The 17241-nt window shown below is 46.7% G+C and overlaps 1 protein-coding gene across 1 annotated transcript in view; it reads right to left on the bottom strand.

Annotated features, from left to right (window-relative positions):
- The window catches only part of LOC137540944 (deoxynucleoside triphosphate triphosphohydrolase SAMHD1-like), a 372279-nt gene that overhangs the window by 161153 nt on the left and 193885 nt on the right, over window positions 1-17241 (bottom strand). Inside the window, exons 8-9 of the mRNA XM_068262118.1 lie at window positions 3937-4098; window positions 1004-1165 (exon numbers count right to left, since the gene is read on the bottom strand). Of these exons, the coding sequence (XP_068118219.1) occupies window positions 1004-1165; window positions 3937-4098 (324 nt within the window). The remainder of the gene's footprint in view (window positions 1-1003; window positions 1166-3936; window positions 4099-17241) is intronic.

Raw genomic sequence — 17241 nt, 5'->3', positions numbered from 1 at the left:
CCCTTCCCCTCTGAGCGGCGCAGGACAGATATCCGTCCTGCGCCTGATAGGATAGGCTTCTGCCTATCAGATGCCGGCGATCCCCGGCCAATCAGAGGCCGGGGATCGCCAATCTCCGTCATGGCGCTGCTGCGCAGCAGCGCCGTATGATGTAAACAGCGTGTTTACATTATGCGTGCGAGCCGCGATCGGCAGCTCGCACACTGTTCACGGAGGCACCCTCTGTGAACTGGCATGGAAAGGCCGCTTGATCGAGTGGCCGTTTCCATGCTATACCACTAACGACCCACCGACGCCTATCGGCGTTAGGCGATCGTTAAGTGGTTAATCCAGCGCATATGAGAAGTGGACAAATGGGGCACTGTCATTCTAGAGTGTGCCGGCACTCTAATGTTAAATATTGGCTATTGGGCGCAAAACTGGATGATTTGGGTGCCCATTAAATAGTGGGAAATTTTTAGTTTTGAGAATTAGTGGTTTGTAAAATATTGTTTCAAATTAGTTTTGACATTTCTCATTTTTTTGTCATTTATCATCATAACTGTTTTAACATTTTGAATTTTGTTTTGAGAATTATAATTTTATAAAATATCATTCTAATTTTATAAAATATCATTTAAAAATGCTCAGAACTGCTCTTGGTGTGCACCAGCCCTACAATCTGCATTCAAGCCATAATTATTTGCATCTCATGACCATCTGTACTGATCTGATCAGTTATCTGAAACTGGCCCTGTCCCTGAAAGGTTCTGATTGCTATTGAACAACCACACCTGTAAGTTTGTAACTGGCTAGTTGCAATCATGCGATTTTCTCATATCCACTTTTTTGCATAATTTCCCTTTTCTAACCCCTGTAAAATGGTTTCAGTGTTCATTTAGATGAATCATAACTACATGATATAAAACAAGCCAGAAGGAAAGATAAGCCATAGTTCACATGAATCCCAGCCAGTCTTCCCAAGAAAGAATTCCCATAAGACTGAAGAAACAGATTTACTCACCGTACTAGCCCTGCTCTCTTCTGCTTCCTCAGTCCGAGGGCCAACTATCATTTCCTTGATAAATGTGAGGTCTTCTGGTAAAAGGCTAAACTCCTTCGTAATGCACTGCAATCCAATGGACTGAATTAAATAGTCAAACCTCTTCACAGAAGCAGATTCATGCTGCCAATAAAGATACATATTTCACATTCAAGAAAACCACATATATACAATGTACTTAAAATACAAATTTTCCAAGCTCAAAAACAAAACAAAACAACTGAAAATGTACCATTTACCTTTTGCAAGCTAACCTCAAAAGATTTGAAATAGCCCAATTTAGAGATCACTCTAGAGCAGGCATGGGCAAACTTGGCCCTCCAGCTGTTAAAGAACTACAAATCCCACAATGCATTTGCCTTTATGAGTCATGACTGTGGCTGTCAGACTCCTGCAACGCATTGTGGGACTTGTAATTCCTCAACAGCTGGAGGGCCAAGTTTGCCCATGCCTGGTCTAGAGGCAGCAGAAAAAAACAATGTTAGATGCTTACCTAAGAAGAGGGAAGCCTCTGTATCCTAGAGAGGTTTCCCGTGTCCTCCTTAACCCCTCCGCTACTGACCGGGACCCCCTTTTAGTTGGTGCACTCCCCATCTTGCACCTGCACAATTACAGCCATGCCTGCACAGTAGCAAGGAGCCTCTTATGGATGTGCGGGCTGGGCTTACTGTGCATGCGCAGCCATACTCCAACAGGCATGGTACAGCCTTCCTCATACATGGAGGGGAGCATGGCCAAGAGAACATATCTGACATTCACTTGTTAGAAATGTTCTTAGTGTCCATACGTGGCAACTGTGGGGTTGAAGAGGTCATAGGATGCCACTATCTAGAGGCCTCCCTCTACCTAGGTAAGTATCTATATTTTTTTCTGCTGCCTCAGGTTCGCTTTAAAATAAACTTGTAATAAAAAGAAGTGACCCTGGGGCGGTACTTACTTCGGGAGGGGGGAGCCTCTGAATACTAAAGAGGCTTTCCCCATCCTGCTCAGCCATCTAGATCCCGTGCTGGCCTCCCTGGACACAGAGCAGCAATAATATTTACAATAGCCACTGTGCACATGTGCTTTAGCGACTCTCCACTCAGGCTGTGGCGTTAACAGCCAAGACCGATACGGCTCACGCCTGTGCAGTAGACTGGACCCGATCGGAGCTGCATGCCGACAAACGTCCGACAAGGAGATCCTCAGGGGGTCCCAGAGCTGGATAGCCTCTACTGAGGAGGTGGGGGAGGTCTCTTTAGGATGCAGAGGCTTCCCCCTCATAAGATAAGTACCCCAGGGGTTCTTTTATTTGTTACAGATTATCTTTAAGATATTTGACATTTCTCCTTTCAGTGCTGGTTAGCCAGGTTTGACACCCTGAAGGTGCCCATACACTGGTCGATGTGCCATTAGATCGACCAGCTGACAGATCCCTATCTGATCGAATCTGATCAGAGAGGGATCGTATGGCTGCCTTTACTGCAAACAGATTGTGAATCGATTTCAGCCTGAAACCGATTCACCATCTGCTGAGCTGCTCCTGCCGCCTGTCCCCCCCCCCCCCGTATACATTACCTGAGGCTGGCTCCCGGGCATCTTCTCCGCATTGCACGGCTCTGTTCCGGCTCCATTACGGCGCTTTCTGTGTTACTCCGTGACCAGGAAGTTCAAATAGAGCGCCCTCTATTTCAACTTCCTGGTCACTGCAGTGACACAGGAAGCGCCGGGATGGATGGAGCCGGAACAGAGCCGTGCAGCACGGAGAAGACGCCCGGGAGCCAGCCTCAGGTAATGTATACTTGATCGGATCGGCCGCCGCTAGCGACGCGCACTTTACCCGCGAGTGATCGAGGGTAATTTCCCGCACGCCGCGATAGACGGACCGATCCGATTTCGGGAGGAAATCGGATCGGCGGCTGCGTTTACCGCGAACGATTGGCAGCAGATTCGATCCCAGGATCGAATCTGCTGTCGAAACGGCCGGGAATCGAGCCAGTGTATGGCCTGCATTACAGTAGTTACAGTATTTAATCCAGCGCATATGAGAAGTAGACAAATCTGGCGTCATCATTCTAGAGTGTGCCGGCACTCTAATGTTAAATATTGGCTATTGGGAGCAAAACTGGATGATTTGGGTGCCCATTAAATAGTGGGAGATTTTTAGTTTTGAGAATTAGTGGTTTGTAAAATATTGTTTCAAATTAGTTTTGACATTTCTCATTTTTTTGTCATTTATCATCATAACTGTTTTAACATTTTGAAATTTGTTTTGAGAATTATAATTTTATAAAATATCATTCTAAAATGTAAATTATTCTTTTAACTGTTTTAACATTTCGCTCTGATCTAGCGCTTTTCAGAGCTATTTTCCACTTTCCTATACTTAATATTGAGGCTGCATTGCCTCAGAAATCAGCAAAAATGCTGCAGGACCCGAGTTTACAATTGGGGTAAAAACGAATCACTCTGGTGTGCACCATCCCATTGAAATACATTAGCCAAGCGCTTTTCAAAGCACAAGCGTTTTAAAAATGCTCAGAACTGCTCTTGGTGTGCACCAGCCCTACAATCTGCATTCAAGCCATAAGTATTTGCATCTCATGACCATCTGTACTGATCTGATCAGTTATCTGAAACTGGTTCTGTCCCTGAAAGGTTCTGATTGCTATTGAACAACCACACCTGTAAGTTTGTAACTGGCTAGTTGCAATCATGCGATTTTCTCATATCCGCTTTTTTGCATAATTTCCCTTTTCTAACCCCTGTAAAATGGTTTCAGTGTTCATTTAGATGAATCATAACTACATGATCTAAACAAGCCAAAAGGAAAGATAAGCCATAGTTCACATGAATCCCAGCCAGTAATCCCAAGCAAGAATTCCCATAAGACTGAAGAAACCTGTTTAACTCACCGTACTAGCCCTGCTCTGTTCTCCTTCCTCAGTCAGAGGGCCAACTATCATTTCCTTGATAAATGTGAGGTCTTCTGGTAAAAGGCTAAACTCCTTCATAATGCACTGCAATCCAATGGACTGAATTAAATGGTCAAACATCTTCACAGAAACAGATTCATGCTGCCAATAAAGATACATATTTCACATTCAAGAAAACCACATATATACAATGTACTTAAAATACAAATTTTCCAAGTTAAAAAAAACAACAAAAAACAAAAACAACTGAAAATGTACCATTTACCTTTTGCAAGCTAACCTCAAAAGATTTGAAATAGCCCAATTTAGAGATCACTCTAGAGGCAGCAGAAAAAACAATGTTAGATGCTTACCTAAGAAGAGGGAAGCCTCTGTATCCTAGAGAGGTTTCCCATGCCCTCCTTAACCAGTTCACCCCCAAGGGTTTTTATCCTAACGGACCAGAGCAATTTTCAGTTGTCAGCGCTCCTCCCTTTTATTCCCTAATAACTTTATTACTACTTATCACAAGAAAATGATCTATACCTCGTTTTTTTCGCCACCAATTAGGCTTTCTGTGGATAGTACATTTTGCTAAGAATTTTTTTATTCTAAATGCATTTTAATGAGAAAAACAGAAAAAAAAAGAAAAAAAATCATTATTTCTCAGTGTTCAGCCTTTATAGTTTTAAAATTAAACATTCTCCTGTGGATAAAACAAACACGTTTTATTTGCCCAGTGGTCCCGATAATTAAACCGTTTAGATTATGTCCCTACCACAATGTATGGCGACAGTATATTATTTTGAAATATAAGTGGTTATTTTTCTGTTTGTTCTGGCCATAATTACAAGCCCCTATGTAATAAATTAAAATTAATTTTCCCCCATAAAATATAGAATAAAAAAAGCTGAGTCCCTAAGGCAACTATTTATTTATTTTTTTAAGCTGATTTTTTTTTTTTACAAGTGTTTTTTTTGGGGGGGAGGGTTGGAAGTGTAATTTTATTAATGATGTGTATATACTTGAAAATGTATGTGTTTTGTAGGTGTAATATACTTTTTGGCCACAAGATGGCGCTGGTGAACACTCATAGGACGTGTTCACTTTTTTTTTTTTTTTTTTACACACTTTATTAAACTGTTACATTTCCTGTTTATGTGAATGGACGTAGCCGCTGTTCGCGGTCACGTCCATTCACTCCAGGCACTGCGATTGGGTAGAGGACTGTTCAGTCCTCTTCCCCAATCGCCCAGCACGGGATCCCGACGGTAATGGCGGCGGTAGCGGCGGACACACGGCGGTAGCAGCGGCGGGAATGCGCGACGTATTAAAACGTCATGTTGCTGTTAATAGCGGTAAGCATGACGTTTTAATACGTTAGGATGGCGGTAAATGGTTAACCCCTCCGCTACTGACCGGGACCCCCTTTTAGTTGGTGCGCCCCCCATCTTGCACCTGCACAATTACAGCCATGCCTGCACAGTAGCAAGGAGCCTCTTATGGATGGGCGGCTTGGGCTTACTGTGCATGCGCAGCCATACTCCAACAGGCATGGTACAGCCTTCCTCGTACATGAAGGGGAGCACATCCAAGAGAACATATCTGACATTCTGTTGTCGGAAATGTTCCTAGTGTCCATACACACGTATGGACACTAGGAACATTTCCGACAACAGAATGTCAGATATGTTCTCTTGGATGTGCTCCCCTTCATGTACGAGGAAGGCTGTACCATGCCTGTTGGAGTATGGCTGCGCATGCACAGTAAGCCCAAGCCGCCCATCCATAAGAGGCTATGGGGGTTGAGGAGGTCATAGGATGCCACTATCCAGAGGCCTCCCTCTACCTAGGTAAGTATCTATATTTTTTTTCTGCTGCCTCAGGTCCACTTTAAAATAAACTTGTAATAAAAAGAAGTGACCCTGGGGCGGTACTTACTTCGGGAGGGGGAGCCTCTGAATACAAAAGAGGCTTACCCCATCCTGCTCAGCCATCTAGATCCCGTGCTGGCCTCCCTGGACACAGAGCAGCAATAATATTTACAATAGCCACTGTGCACATGTGCTGTAGCGACTCTCCACTCAGGCTGCGGCGTAAACAACCAAGACCGATACGGCTCACGCCTGTGCAGTAGACTGGACCCGATCGGAGCGGCATGCTGACAAACGTCCAATAAGGAGATCCTCAGGGGGTCCCAGAGCTGGATAGCCTCTACTGAGGAATCGGGGAAGGTCTCTTTAGGATGCAGAGGCTTCCCCCTCATAAGATAAGTACCCCAGGGGCTCTTTTATTTGTTACAGATTCTCTTGAAGATATTTGACATTTCTCCTTTCAGTGCTGGTTAGCCAGGTTTGACACCCTGATAGTAGTTACAGTAATAATCCAGCGCATATGAGAAGTGGACAAATAGGGCGTCATCATTCTAGAGTGTGCCGGCATGTAAGTATTGGGAGCAAAACTGGACAATGTGGGTGCCCATTAAATAGTGGGAATTCTTTCATTTTGAGAATTAGTGGTTTGTAAATTATCATTTCAAATTAGTTTTGACATGTATCTTTTTTTTTTTATAAATTATCATCATAAAGGTTTTAACATTTTGAAATTCATTTTTAGAATTATAATTTTATAAATTATCGTTCTAAAATGTAAATGAACCTTTTAACTCTTTTAACATATTGAAATTCATTCTGAGAATTATAATTTTGTAACTTATCGTTTTGAAATGTATTATCTTACAAATGTAACACTTATGCTTTTGAAATGTATTATCTTACAAATATACCACTTTTTGGATTTACGTTCTTTGCAGCAGAGAAAGGAGGTTTTAGGGTTAGACACCAGGAAGGGTGGTCTAAGGGTTAGGCACCACCAGGGGTTCTTAGGGTTGGCACCACCACCAGGGGAGTCTCTTAGGCACCGCCGGGGGGGCGTCTAAGGGATAGGTGGGGGGGTTTTGTGTGAGAGTAGGGTTTTACTATGCTTATTACGACTGTAAATATATTTTCTTTTTCATTGTTATATACAATATTTTTTTATTTTAGTTTCACCCGGCACACTTTTTATCACTATCATTTTAATATATTTATTATTCTTTTTCAGATAAAGATGAAGATATGATAAAAATAACCTAAATGTTTGGCTTTGCAATACTTAAAATCATTGAAAATGACTTTAGAAATAATTGCTAATCCTAACCTATATTTACTTGTTAACCAATATTTTCCTTATCTATGCCCAAAAACAATGATTTCAGCTTTATCCTGCGCCCTTTTTTCACAGCGCCTCTATTTCATGCACGCTTGCTGGAATACTTATGATGTGGAGATGTCAGAGATGCTCTTGTAAATCCTGCATTATTACTGACATAAAGCACCAATTTAAAAACAAAAGGCTGAGTAAAAATATGACTAAAATCAGTATATGCAATGATTTATAGATCATGTAAACCACATTTTTAATTGAAAATAATAAAAAAACATCAAATGCTGAAACTGAAAATATTGTTTTATGAAAAATATAAGCTCATTTTGAATTTGATGCAAGAAAATATTTTTAAAACACTCTCTAAATTCTGTTTGTGTGGAATGTTTCACAGTGTTCCTCATAACATAAAATTGAAAACAAAAAATGCAGGGATTCCAACAGCTGCTGTACATAATATCAGGATATGAATGTTCAATTGAGCAAGTAAACCAAAACTTATACAGCGCTCAGATGTCTACAATAGTGTATAATCAATATGATTTATAAATATTATGACACATGCAATGTCCATGCAAGTAACTCACACCAATATGGTGTATCCTACTGAAAGTCAATACAATTCCTGTATATCACAAAATTCTATACAGTCCTATGGGTGCGCTTCTGGAAAAAGGCTTGAGTCGGTCCTTTACTAAAAATACTGTCTTTGTGCCAGACCAGCACTTCAACCATTAACACTCTCTGTAGGAATTGTAACCACCACCAGGAACACCCTAAAGGGTCCACACTCACTGATAACGGTGGGCCAGTTATTACAGTGGGCTTATTGCGCCTCTGGGGTACTTGTCAGGCTCCCCACATCCTGTGGCTGATATCACTCAGTTGACTTTCCTTATATCTTCTTGGGTCATGTATGTACCGTTAACGGTGGGCCAGTTATTACAGTGGCCTTATTGCGCCTCTGGGGTACTTGTCAGGCTCCCCACACCCTGTGGCTGATATCACTCAGTTGACTTTCCTTATATCTTCTTGGGTCATGTATGTACCGATAACGGTGGACCAGTTATTACAGTGGCCTTATTGCACCTCTGGGGTACTTGTCAGGCTCCCCACACCCTGTGGCTGATATCACTCAGTTGACTTTCCTTATATCTTCTTGGGTCATGTATGTACCGATAACGGTGGACCAGTTATTACAGTGGCTTTATTGCACCTCTGGGGTACTTGTCAGGCTCCCCACACCCTGTGGCTGATATCACTCAGTTGACTTTCCTTATATCTTCTTGGGTCATGTATGTACCGATAACGGTGGACCAGTTATTACAGTGGCCTTATTGCACCTCTGGGGTACTTGTCAGGCTCCCCACACCCTGTGGCTGATATCACTCAGTTGACTTTCCTTATATCTTCTTGGGTCATGTATGTACCTCAATGCAAACAAAGGCTATCATTGTGCAAATATCTTATTAATATTACGTTTTATTAAAAGGTTCCACTCACGTGACATAAGCTGATGGTAAGCCTGTGGAGCATAGGAACGGGCTCCACCCCATGCGGCCTCCCGGGCTGGCCGCCGTAGATGTTCTTTGGGGTCCCGCTCGCTCTGCTATACCCCCGCGTCCCGTTTTTTCTTATTAGTCTAAACACAGCATAATTATTGCACAGTATAAAACATCCCCACTAGGTTTTTTTAACCGTATTTATAATAATATAGTAATTATAATGAGACTAACACTGTTACAAAACCTAGTGGGGGTGTTTTATACTGTGCAATAATTATGCTGTGTTTAGACTAATAAGAAAAAATTATGATAAGATTAATCTGTCATAAATATAAGATATAGCACATTGTAATGTGGAGGGATCGATTAAGGTAGAACCTTTTATGCGTTTAAATGAGAAAATGTGCCAAGGTTGTATTTTAGGATGTGTTTTTAAATAAAGTTTTTTAGAAGGCTGCAGTCTCCTGGGCTCCAGAGCGCACATTGAGGCACAAGGGACGTGTGCGGCGTTATGGGCACATGACGTGGCGTACGCTTGACGTCACGGACGGGGCGGAGCAGGCGGCTTTACATACGAGGTCTCCGCATGGTGGCTCCATCCCCTGAGTCATTTCATGACGAAATCTATAGGGAGGAGCCACATGCGGAAGTGTACATGCCGTAGCGGTGGGATGCGGGGGTATAGCAGAGCGAGCGGGACCCCAATGAACATCTATATGGCGGCCAGCCCGGGAGGCCGCATGGGGTGTAGCCCGTTCCTATACTCCACAGGCTTACCATCAGCTTATGTCATGTGAGTGGAACCTTTTAATAAAACGTCATTTTAATAAGATATCTGCGCAATGATAGCCTTTGTTTGCATTGAGGTACATGCATGACCCAAGAAGATATAAGGAAAGTCAACTCAGTGAAATCAGCCACAGGGTGTGGGGAGCCTGACAAGTACCCCAGAGGTGCAATAAGGCCACTGTAATAACTGGCCCACTGTTATCGGTGAGTGTGGACCCTTTAGGGTGTTCCTGATGGTGGTTAGAATTCCCACAGAGAGTGTTAATGGTTGAAGCGCTGGTCTGGCACAGAGACAGTATTTTTAGTAATTGATCAAGTAACCATGGGGTAGTGCCCTAGAGAAGAAATAACATGGCCACTTTCATACTTTTCTTTGAACCACTCTCCACATCCCCGTTCTGCTACCAGCTGCAAATCAACAGTGGGGGTGATTACAGCATATTTTCAGTCGCCTAGGACAGCGCTTCCCATGTTTTGCTAAATTCTGCTGCCAAACTCCTGCACTAGAATTAGACAGCGGGATGTTTATTGAAAAACTTGTGGACTGGAGAGTCCTCATCTGCACCCCCTGGAGTGCCTTCCTCCTTGTCCCCTGCAGCATCCTTCTCGGACACCTGGTAGGCTCTGCACACTGTGATTGCACACAAGCTCAGGGATGCAGGGTTCACAGATCATACTCTGTTCCAAGCTTCTATGGCCAGGTGAGTGACTGTGCCACCGCAGTATATATCACACTGTGCAGCCGTGATTTGTTTCCTCACCTGCCTCTCCCAAGCCAGCAACACTCCACCCACATCTACCTTTCCCACCAAGCACCCTCACCTGCCTCACTTCACCCAGCACCCTCACTTAGCTCTTCCCAGTCAGCCACATTAACTGCCACCCAGCACCCTCACCTGCCTCTACCCACCCTGCACCATCACCTACCACTCCTCACCCAGCACTCTCCCCTACCTTTCCCCACCTAGCACCCTTACCTACCACTTCCTGGTCAGCCACATCACCTGTCACTCCCCACCCAGCACCCTCACCTGCCTCTACCCACCCTGCACCATCACCTACCACTCCCCATCCAGCACTCTCCCCTACCTCTCCCCACCCAGCACCCTTACCTACCACTTCCCAGTCACACACATCACCTGCCACTCCCCACACAGCACCCTCACCTGCCTCTACCCACCCAGCACCCTCGGCTACCACTCCCCAGTCAGCCACATCAACAGCCACTTCCCACCCAGCACTCTCCCCTACCTCTCCCCACCCAGCACCATCACCTACTACTCCCTACCCAGCTCTCTCCCCTACCTCGACCCACCCAGCACCCTCAGCTACCATTTCCCAGTCAGCCACATCAACTGCCACTTCCCACCCAGCACCATCACCTACCACTCCCCACCCAGCACTCTCCCCTACCTCTCCCCACTCAGCACCCTCAGCTACCACTTCCCAGTCAGCCACATCACCTGCCACTGCCCACCCAGCACCCTCACCTGTCTCTACCCACCCTGCACTATCATCTACCACTCCCCACCCAGCACTTCCCAGTCAGCCACATCACCTGCCAATCCTCACCCAGCACCTACACCTGCCTCTACCCACCCTGCACCATCACCTACCATTCCCCTCCCAGCACTCTCCCCTACTTCTTCCCACCCAGCACCCTTACCTACAAGTTCCCAGTCAGCCACATTGCCTGCCTCTGCCCATCCAGAACCATTTCCTTTTCCCCCCATGCACACACACCAACTTCTTCCTAGTCAGCCACGTCACACTTGCGACTCCCCACTCAGCACCCTCTTATGCCTCCCCTATCCTCCACCCTTATTTACTAATCTCTACCCAGCACTCTCCCTTACCTCCCCCACTCTGCACCCTCAATTCCTCTCCCTAGTTAATCACATCACCTGCTGCTCCCCACTCAGCACCCTCATCTGCCTCCCCCCACCCCCCACCCTGCACCGTGACCTACCATTCTCCACCCAGCACTCTCCCATACCTCTCCCCACCCAGCACTCTTACCTACCACTTCCCAGTCAGCTACATCACCTTCCTCTCCTCACCCAGCACTCTTACCTACCTACACTTCCCAGTCAGCCACATCACCTTCCTCTCCCTACCCAGCACTCTCATGTGCCTCCCCCAAACCTGCGACCCTAACATACCACTCCCCCCCCCCCCCCCCCCCCCGTACTCTCTATTACCTTTCCCCACCCAGCATCTTCATCTGCATCCTGTTTATTACATATCATGCAATTGGTGGGACTAAGATACATTTTTTGACTTTTCATTTGCCATTTCCTTGCCGATATAGCAATCCGACCCAAAACCTTCTGCAGTATGTCAGTATCTTCCTGTGTGTTGATAATTCTACCTTATTTCATCTGGAAAAACAGCAACATCTATATATATAATAGAGTAAGTGCCTCAACCTTCAAACAAGAAGAAGAAGTAGCGCCCCGCCCCCAGGGCCGGTCCAAGCAAGAAGAAGGGGCTGGTCCAAGCAAGAAGAAGAAGTAGTGTCAGGGGCGTCGCTAGCCCTGTTTTAGGGGGGCACGTGCCCCCAATCTTTCCTGGGGTGCCACGGATCTCCGCCCGGCCGCCCCCTCTGTCAAGACTCAGCGGCTCCCTCCAGCCGCCGCGTCACTGACAGTCTCAGACCTCAGGATCAGGCGGCGAGCCGGCGACCAATCGTGCAGGCGCTAGGACCCAGCGCCCGCACTGATATGCGGAAGTGACATCACTTCCGCATATCGAGCGGGTGCGCCCAGCGCCCGCTCGTACATCTGGTCGGGTCGCCGCTGATCCTGAGGTCTGCTGAGAGGTAGGGGGGGAGCGGCGGCGGCTAGAGGGGGGGGCCTCCCTGTCACTCACTCACTCAAGGGTCTCCCTGGCACGCACTCACTCCCTAAAGGGGCTCCCTGGACCCTGTCACTCACTCACTCCCTAAAGGGGCTCCCTGTCACTCACTCACTGCCTAAAGGGGCTCCCTGTCACTCACTCACTGCCTAAAGGGGCTCCCTGTCACTCACTCACTCCCTAAAGGGGCTCCCTGTCACTCACTCACTCCCTAAAGGGGCTCCCTGTCACTCACTCACTCCCTAAAGGGGCTCCCCTGGCACTCACTCACTTCCTAAAGGGGCTCCCTGTCACTCACTCACTCCCTAAAGGGGCTCCCTGTCACTCACTCACTCCCTAAACGGGCTCCCCTGGCACTCACTCACTCCCTAAAGGGGCTAACTGTCACTCACTCACTGCCTAAAGGGGCTCCCTGTCACTCACTCACTCCCTAAAGGGGCTCCCTGTCACTCACTCACTGCCTAAAGGGGCTCCCTGTCACTCACTCACTGCCTAAAGGGGCTCCCTGTCACTCACTCACTGCCTAAAGGGGCCCCCTGTCACTCACTCACTCCCTAAAGGGGCTCCCCTGGCACTCACTCACTCCCTAAAGGGGCTCCCCTGGCACTCACTCACTCCCTAAAGGGGCTCCCTGGCACTCACTCACTCCCTAAAGGGGCTCCCTGGCACGCACTCACTCCCTAAAGGGGCTCCCTGGCACTCACTCACTCACTAAAGGGGCTCCCTGGCACTCACTCACTAAAGGGGCTCCCTGGCACTCACTCACTCACTAAAGGGGCTCCCTGGCACTCACTCACTTCCTAAAGGGCCTCCCTGTCACTCACTCACTCCCTAAAGGGCCTCCCTGTCACTCACTCACTCCCTAAAGGGCCTCCCTGTCACTCACTCACTCCCTAAAGGGCCTCCCTGTCACTCACTCACTCCCTAAAGGGCCTCCCTGTCACTCACTCCCTAAAGGGCCTCCCTGTCACTCACTCACTCCCTAAAGGGCCTCCCTGTCACTCACTCACTCCCTAAAGGGGCTCCCTGTCACTCACTCACTCCCTAAAGGGGCTCCCTGTCACTCACTCACTCCCTAAAGGGGCTCCCTGTCACTCACTCACTGCCTAAAGGGGCTTCCTGTCACTCACTCACTGCCTAAAGGGGCTTCCTGTCACTCACTCACTGCCTAAAGGGGCTCCCTGGCACTCACTCACTGCCTAAAGGGGCTTCCTGTCACTCACTCACTGCCTAAAGGGGCTCCCTGGCACTCACTCACTACCTAAAGGTGCTCCCTGTCACTCACTATCGGGGTCCCTGTCACTCACTACCTAACTGGAGGCGCCTGTCACTCACTAGCTAACCTGGGGGTCCCTGTCACTCACTACCTAACTTGGGGGGGCTACCATATTAAGGGGGCATTCTGCCTATTTATGTGAAATGCTGTCTATTTATGTGCCTCATGACTGCTGAATGTGTCTTGTTGGGAGCCTTATGATTTGTTGGGGGCCTCATGATTGCTGAATTTGTCTTGTTGGGGGCCTCATGATTTGTTGGGGGCCTCATGATTGCTGAATTTGTCTTGTTGGGGGCCTCATGATTTGTTGGAGGCCTCATGATTGCTGAATTTGTCTTGTTGGGGGCCTCCTGATTTGTTGGGGGCCTCATGATTGCTGAATATGTCTTGTTGGGGGTCACATGATTGCTAACTGCGAGACTATGGGAAAAGCTGAATCCTTATCATATGAGACAATAGCATTAAACCTACTTTTTTAGCGTTTTAAAACAGAAAATAAAACTGGGAGGTTCTAAAAAATGGAATACATTTTTCAGGAGTAGGATGGATGAAATTGTTTATCTTCACAGTTTATTTTCAACTTGGATTTTCCATAATGTTCATGTATGAGTTAAAACGTTTGTACAGTATTTAGTTTAAATTGCTGTTGCCACTTTGCGATAGATACCGGTAAGTGACTTTTGGGTTGCAGTTTGGGCACTCGGCCTCCAAAAGGTTCGCCACCACTGTCCTAATCTGATGTCCCACCATTGCTAGGTTCATGTAAATTTGTCTCCACCCGTTACCACACCTATATTCTGGTCCATGGCCCACCCATTTTTTGGTGCGGCGCGATAAGCACGCCGCACAACGTGATCGTCATATTTTTGGCACGCTAGCTGCAGTGTGCTGAATTCTGCTGCCTACAGTATGTACAGTATACGCTGTTCTCTAGTGCTTGCACTGTGTGCTGATTTACCTCCAGTGTGTACAGTGTAAGGTGTTACTATGTGCCTTTATTGATTGTAAACCAGCTGTATTGTATGCTGATCCCTGCTACTTTCAGTATGTACAGTATTAGCTGTAAAGCCTGGTACACACATACAATTTTGATTAGCCAATTTTAGCTCTGTACATAAAATTAATTGTCTGTTGGCCCACTTACTGCACGGGGGTGGGAAATTGGGGGTCAGTGATTGACCAATCAAAATTGTATGTGCGTATACATCTTTGATCTATGCCTATACTGATTGTAAATGATCGAAATAAAGGACAGGGGGCTCCGTCCAATATTTCGATGGGCAGGCCCGTTATCCGTAGCTTACACCGCTGCTAAGTTCATGTACATTTGGCCCCACCCATGGCCACGCCCACTCACCGCATGACCACGCCCATTTTTTGCCGCGGCGCGCTGCGCGCGCCGCATGTACCTCCCCGCCTGGTGCCCACAGGTGCCACTGATCTCCAAGGACCCTAGAAACGCCCCTGAGTAGTGTCATATCAAACCAAGGGCAAAGAGAGATAATTTGCATATTCAGTAGCAGTGCATTGTGGGTAACCACAAATGTTCACTTATAGCTGAATTATTACAGATTTGCTTCTGTTTTAAGAAGGAAAATTACACCAAGCTTTGATTTTTTTAGTAGGAGGGCTTTTTGGTCTCTTTTATCCTCCTATACATTCTTAGTTGTTTGGGTCACCCTGAGCTGCTTGGTTACTCTGTTGTACTGGTCCAAGCCCTATCTCACACAGCCATATCAATCCCTGCTATGTACTGATGAGGACCAAAAGTCTGAAACAGCCTGTCATATGTGGGTTTGATATGACTATGTAAAATGTAAAAAGCTGTAGGGCTTGATTCACAAAGCAGTGCAAACTGTTTAGCACGGGTGTGTGCTAAACAGTTAGCACGTGAAGTGCCGTTCGTGGACTTTTGTGCGCGCAAAGTGCTGTGATTCGCATTAATGCGGTCTTTTGCATGCGCAATTTGCCGCGATTTGTGCGATCGCTCAAATCGCGGTACTTTACGCGCGCAAAAGTCTGCGAACGGCACTTCACGTGCTAACTGTTTAGCACACCCGCTTTGTGAATCAGGCCCATAGGCTTGCTTGACTTACCAAGGGTGAAAAGGAATAATTTGCATATTTAGTAGCGGTGCATTGTGGGTAACCACAAATGTTCACTTATAGCTGAATTATTGCAGATTTGCTTCTGTTTTAAGAAGGCAAATTACACCAAGCTTTGCTCTTTTTTAGTAGGAGGGCTTTTTGGTCCCTTTTCCCCCTATACATTCCGAGTGGTTTGGGTCACCCTGAGCTGCTTGGTTACTCTGTTGTACTGGTCCAAGCCCTATCTCATACAGCCATACCAATCCCTGCCATGTACTGATGAGGACTGAAAGTCTGAAACAGGCTGTCACATGTGGGTTTGATATGACTGTGTAAAATGTAAAGCTATAGGGCCTGATTTGCAAAGCAATGCAAACTGTTTAGCATGGGTGTGCTAAACAGTTAGCACGTGAAGTGCCGCGATTTGCGTGGTCGCGGTCTTTTGCGTGCGCGAGTTGCACGATTGCGGAGTTTTGCGTGCGCAAAGTGCTGCGATTCGCGGCAAATTGCGCGCGCAAAAGACCGCTATCGTGCAAATTGCGGCACTTTGCGCGTGCAAAAGTCCGCGAACGGCACTTCACGTGCTAACTGTTTAGCACACCCATGCTAAACAGTTTGCGCTGCTTTGTGAATCAGGCCCATAGGCTTGCTTGACTTAGCAAGGGTGAAAAGGAATAATTTGCATATTTAGTAGCGGTGCATTGTGGGTAACCACAAATGTTCACTTATAGCTGAATTATTGCAGATTTGCTTCTGTTTTAAGAAGCCAAATTACACCAAGCTTTGATTTTTTTAGTAGAAGGTCTTTTTGGTCCCTTTTATCCCCCTATACATTCCGAGTGGTTTGGGTCGCCCTGAGCTGCTTGGTTACTCTGTTGTACTGGTCCAAGCCCTATCTCATACAGCCATATCAATCCTTGCCATGTACATATGAGGACCAAAAGTCTGAAACAGGCTGTCACATGTGGGTTTGATATGGCTGTGTACAATTTAAAGCTATAGGCTTGCTATATACCAGTGGATCTGGATGCTTGCTTGGGTTACTAAGGGTGAAACAGAATAATTGGCATATTTAGTAGCAGTGCATTGTGGGTAACCACAAATGTTCACTTATAACTGAATTATTGCAGATTTCCTTCTGTTTTAAAAAGGCAAATTACACCAATACAGTGGGTGGCATTGCAGGAAGTGACAACAGTGGAACACACGCTGGAACACGGAAGAGGTGAGGCATCCCTGCCCGCTGCCTTTTACTAATAGTGGCGGCTGCTACTGTGCTTAAGCTGGAGGGGGAGCGCACATGACGGACACAGGTGGGGGGGGGGTTCCTGCTAAGCTTAAGCTGGAGGGGGAGCACACATGAGGGACCCAGGTGAGGGGGGGTCCGACCGCCCTCCCCGCCGCTGTGCCCAATACCCCCTTCCTGCCCTCTACCCCCTTATGCGGCGTATGCTACGCCGCGGGTCGGCTAGTTATTTTCTATTTCACAAACTTGGTCATCAGTAAATAAATTGAAGAGTAATAGACCCAGTACCGACCCCTGTAGGACCCTGCTGCTAGCGCTGAGCAACATGACGTAGCCACCTTG

The sequence above is a fragment of the Hyperolius riggenbachi genome, chromosome 12 (assembly GCF_040937935.1).
Source record: "Hyperolius riggenbachi isolate aHypRig1 chromosome 12, aHypRig1.pri, whole genome shotgun sequence".
In the NCBI taxonomy this organism is placed as follows: Eukaryota; Metazoa; Chordata; class Amphibia; order Anura; family Hyperoliidae; genus Hyperolius; species Hyperolius riggenbachi.
The sequence above is the reverse complement of the archived record's forward strand: the minus strand, read 5'-3'. Positions and strand labels throughout refer to the sequence as shown.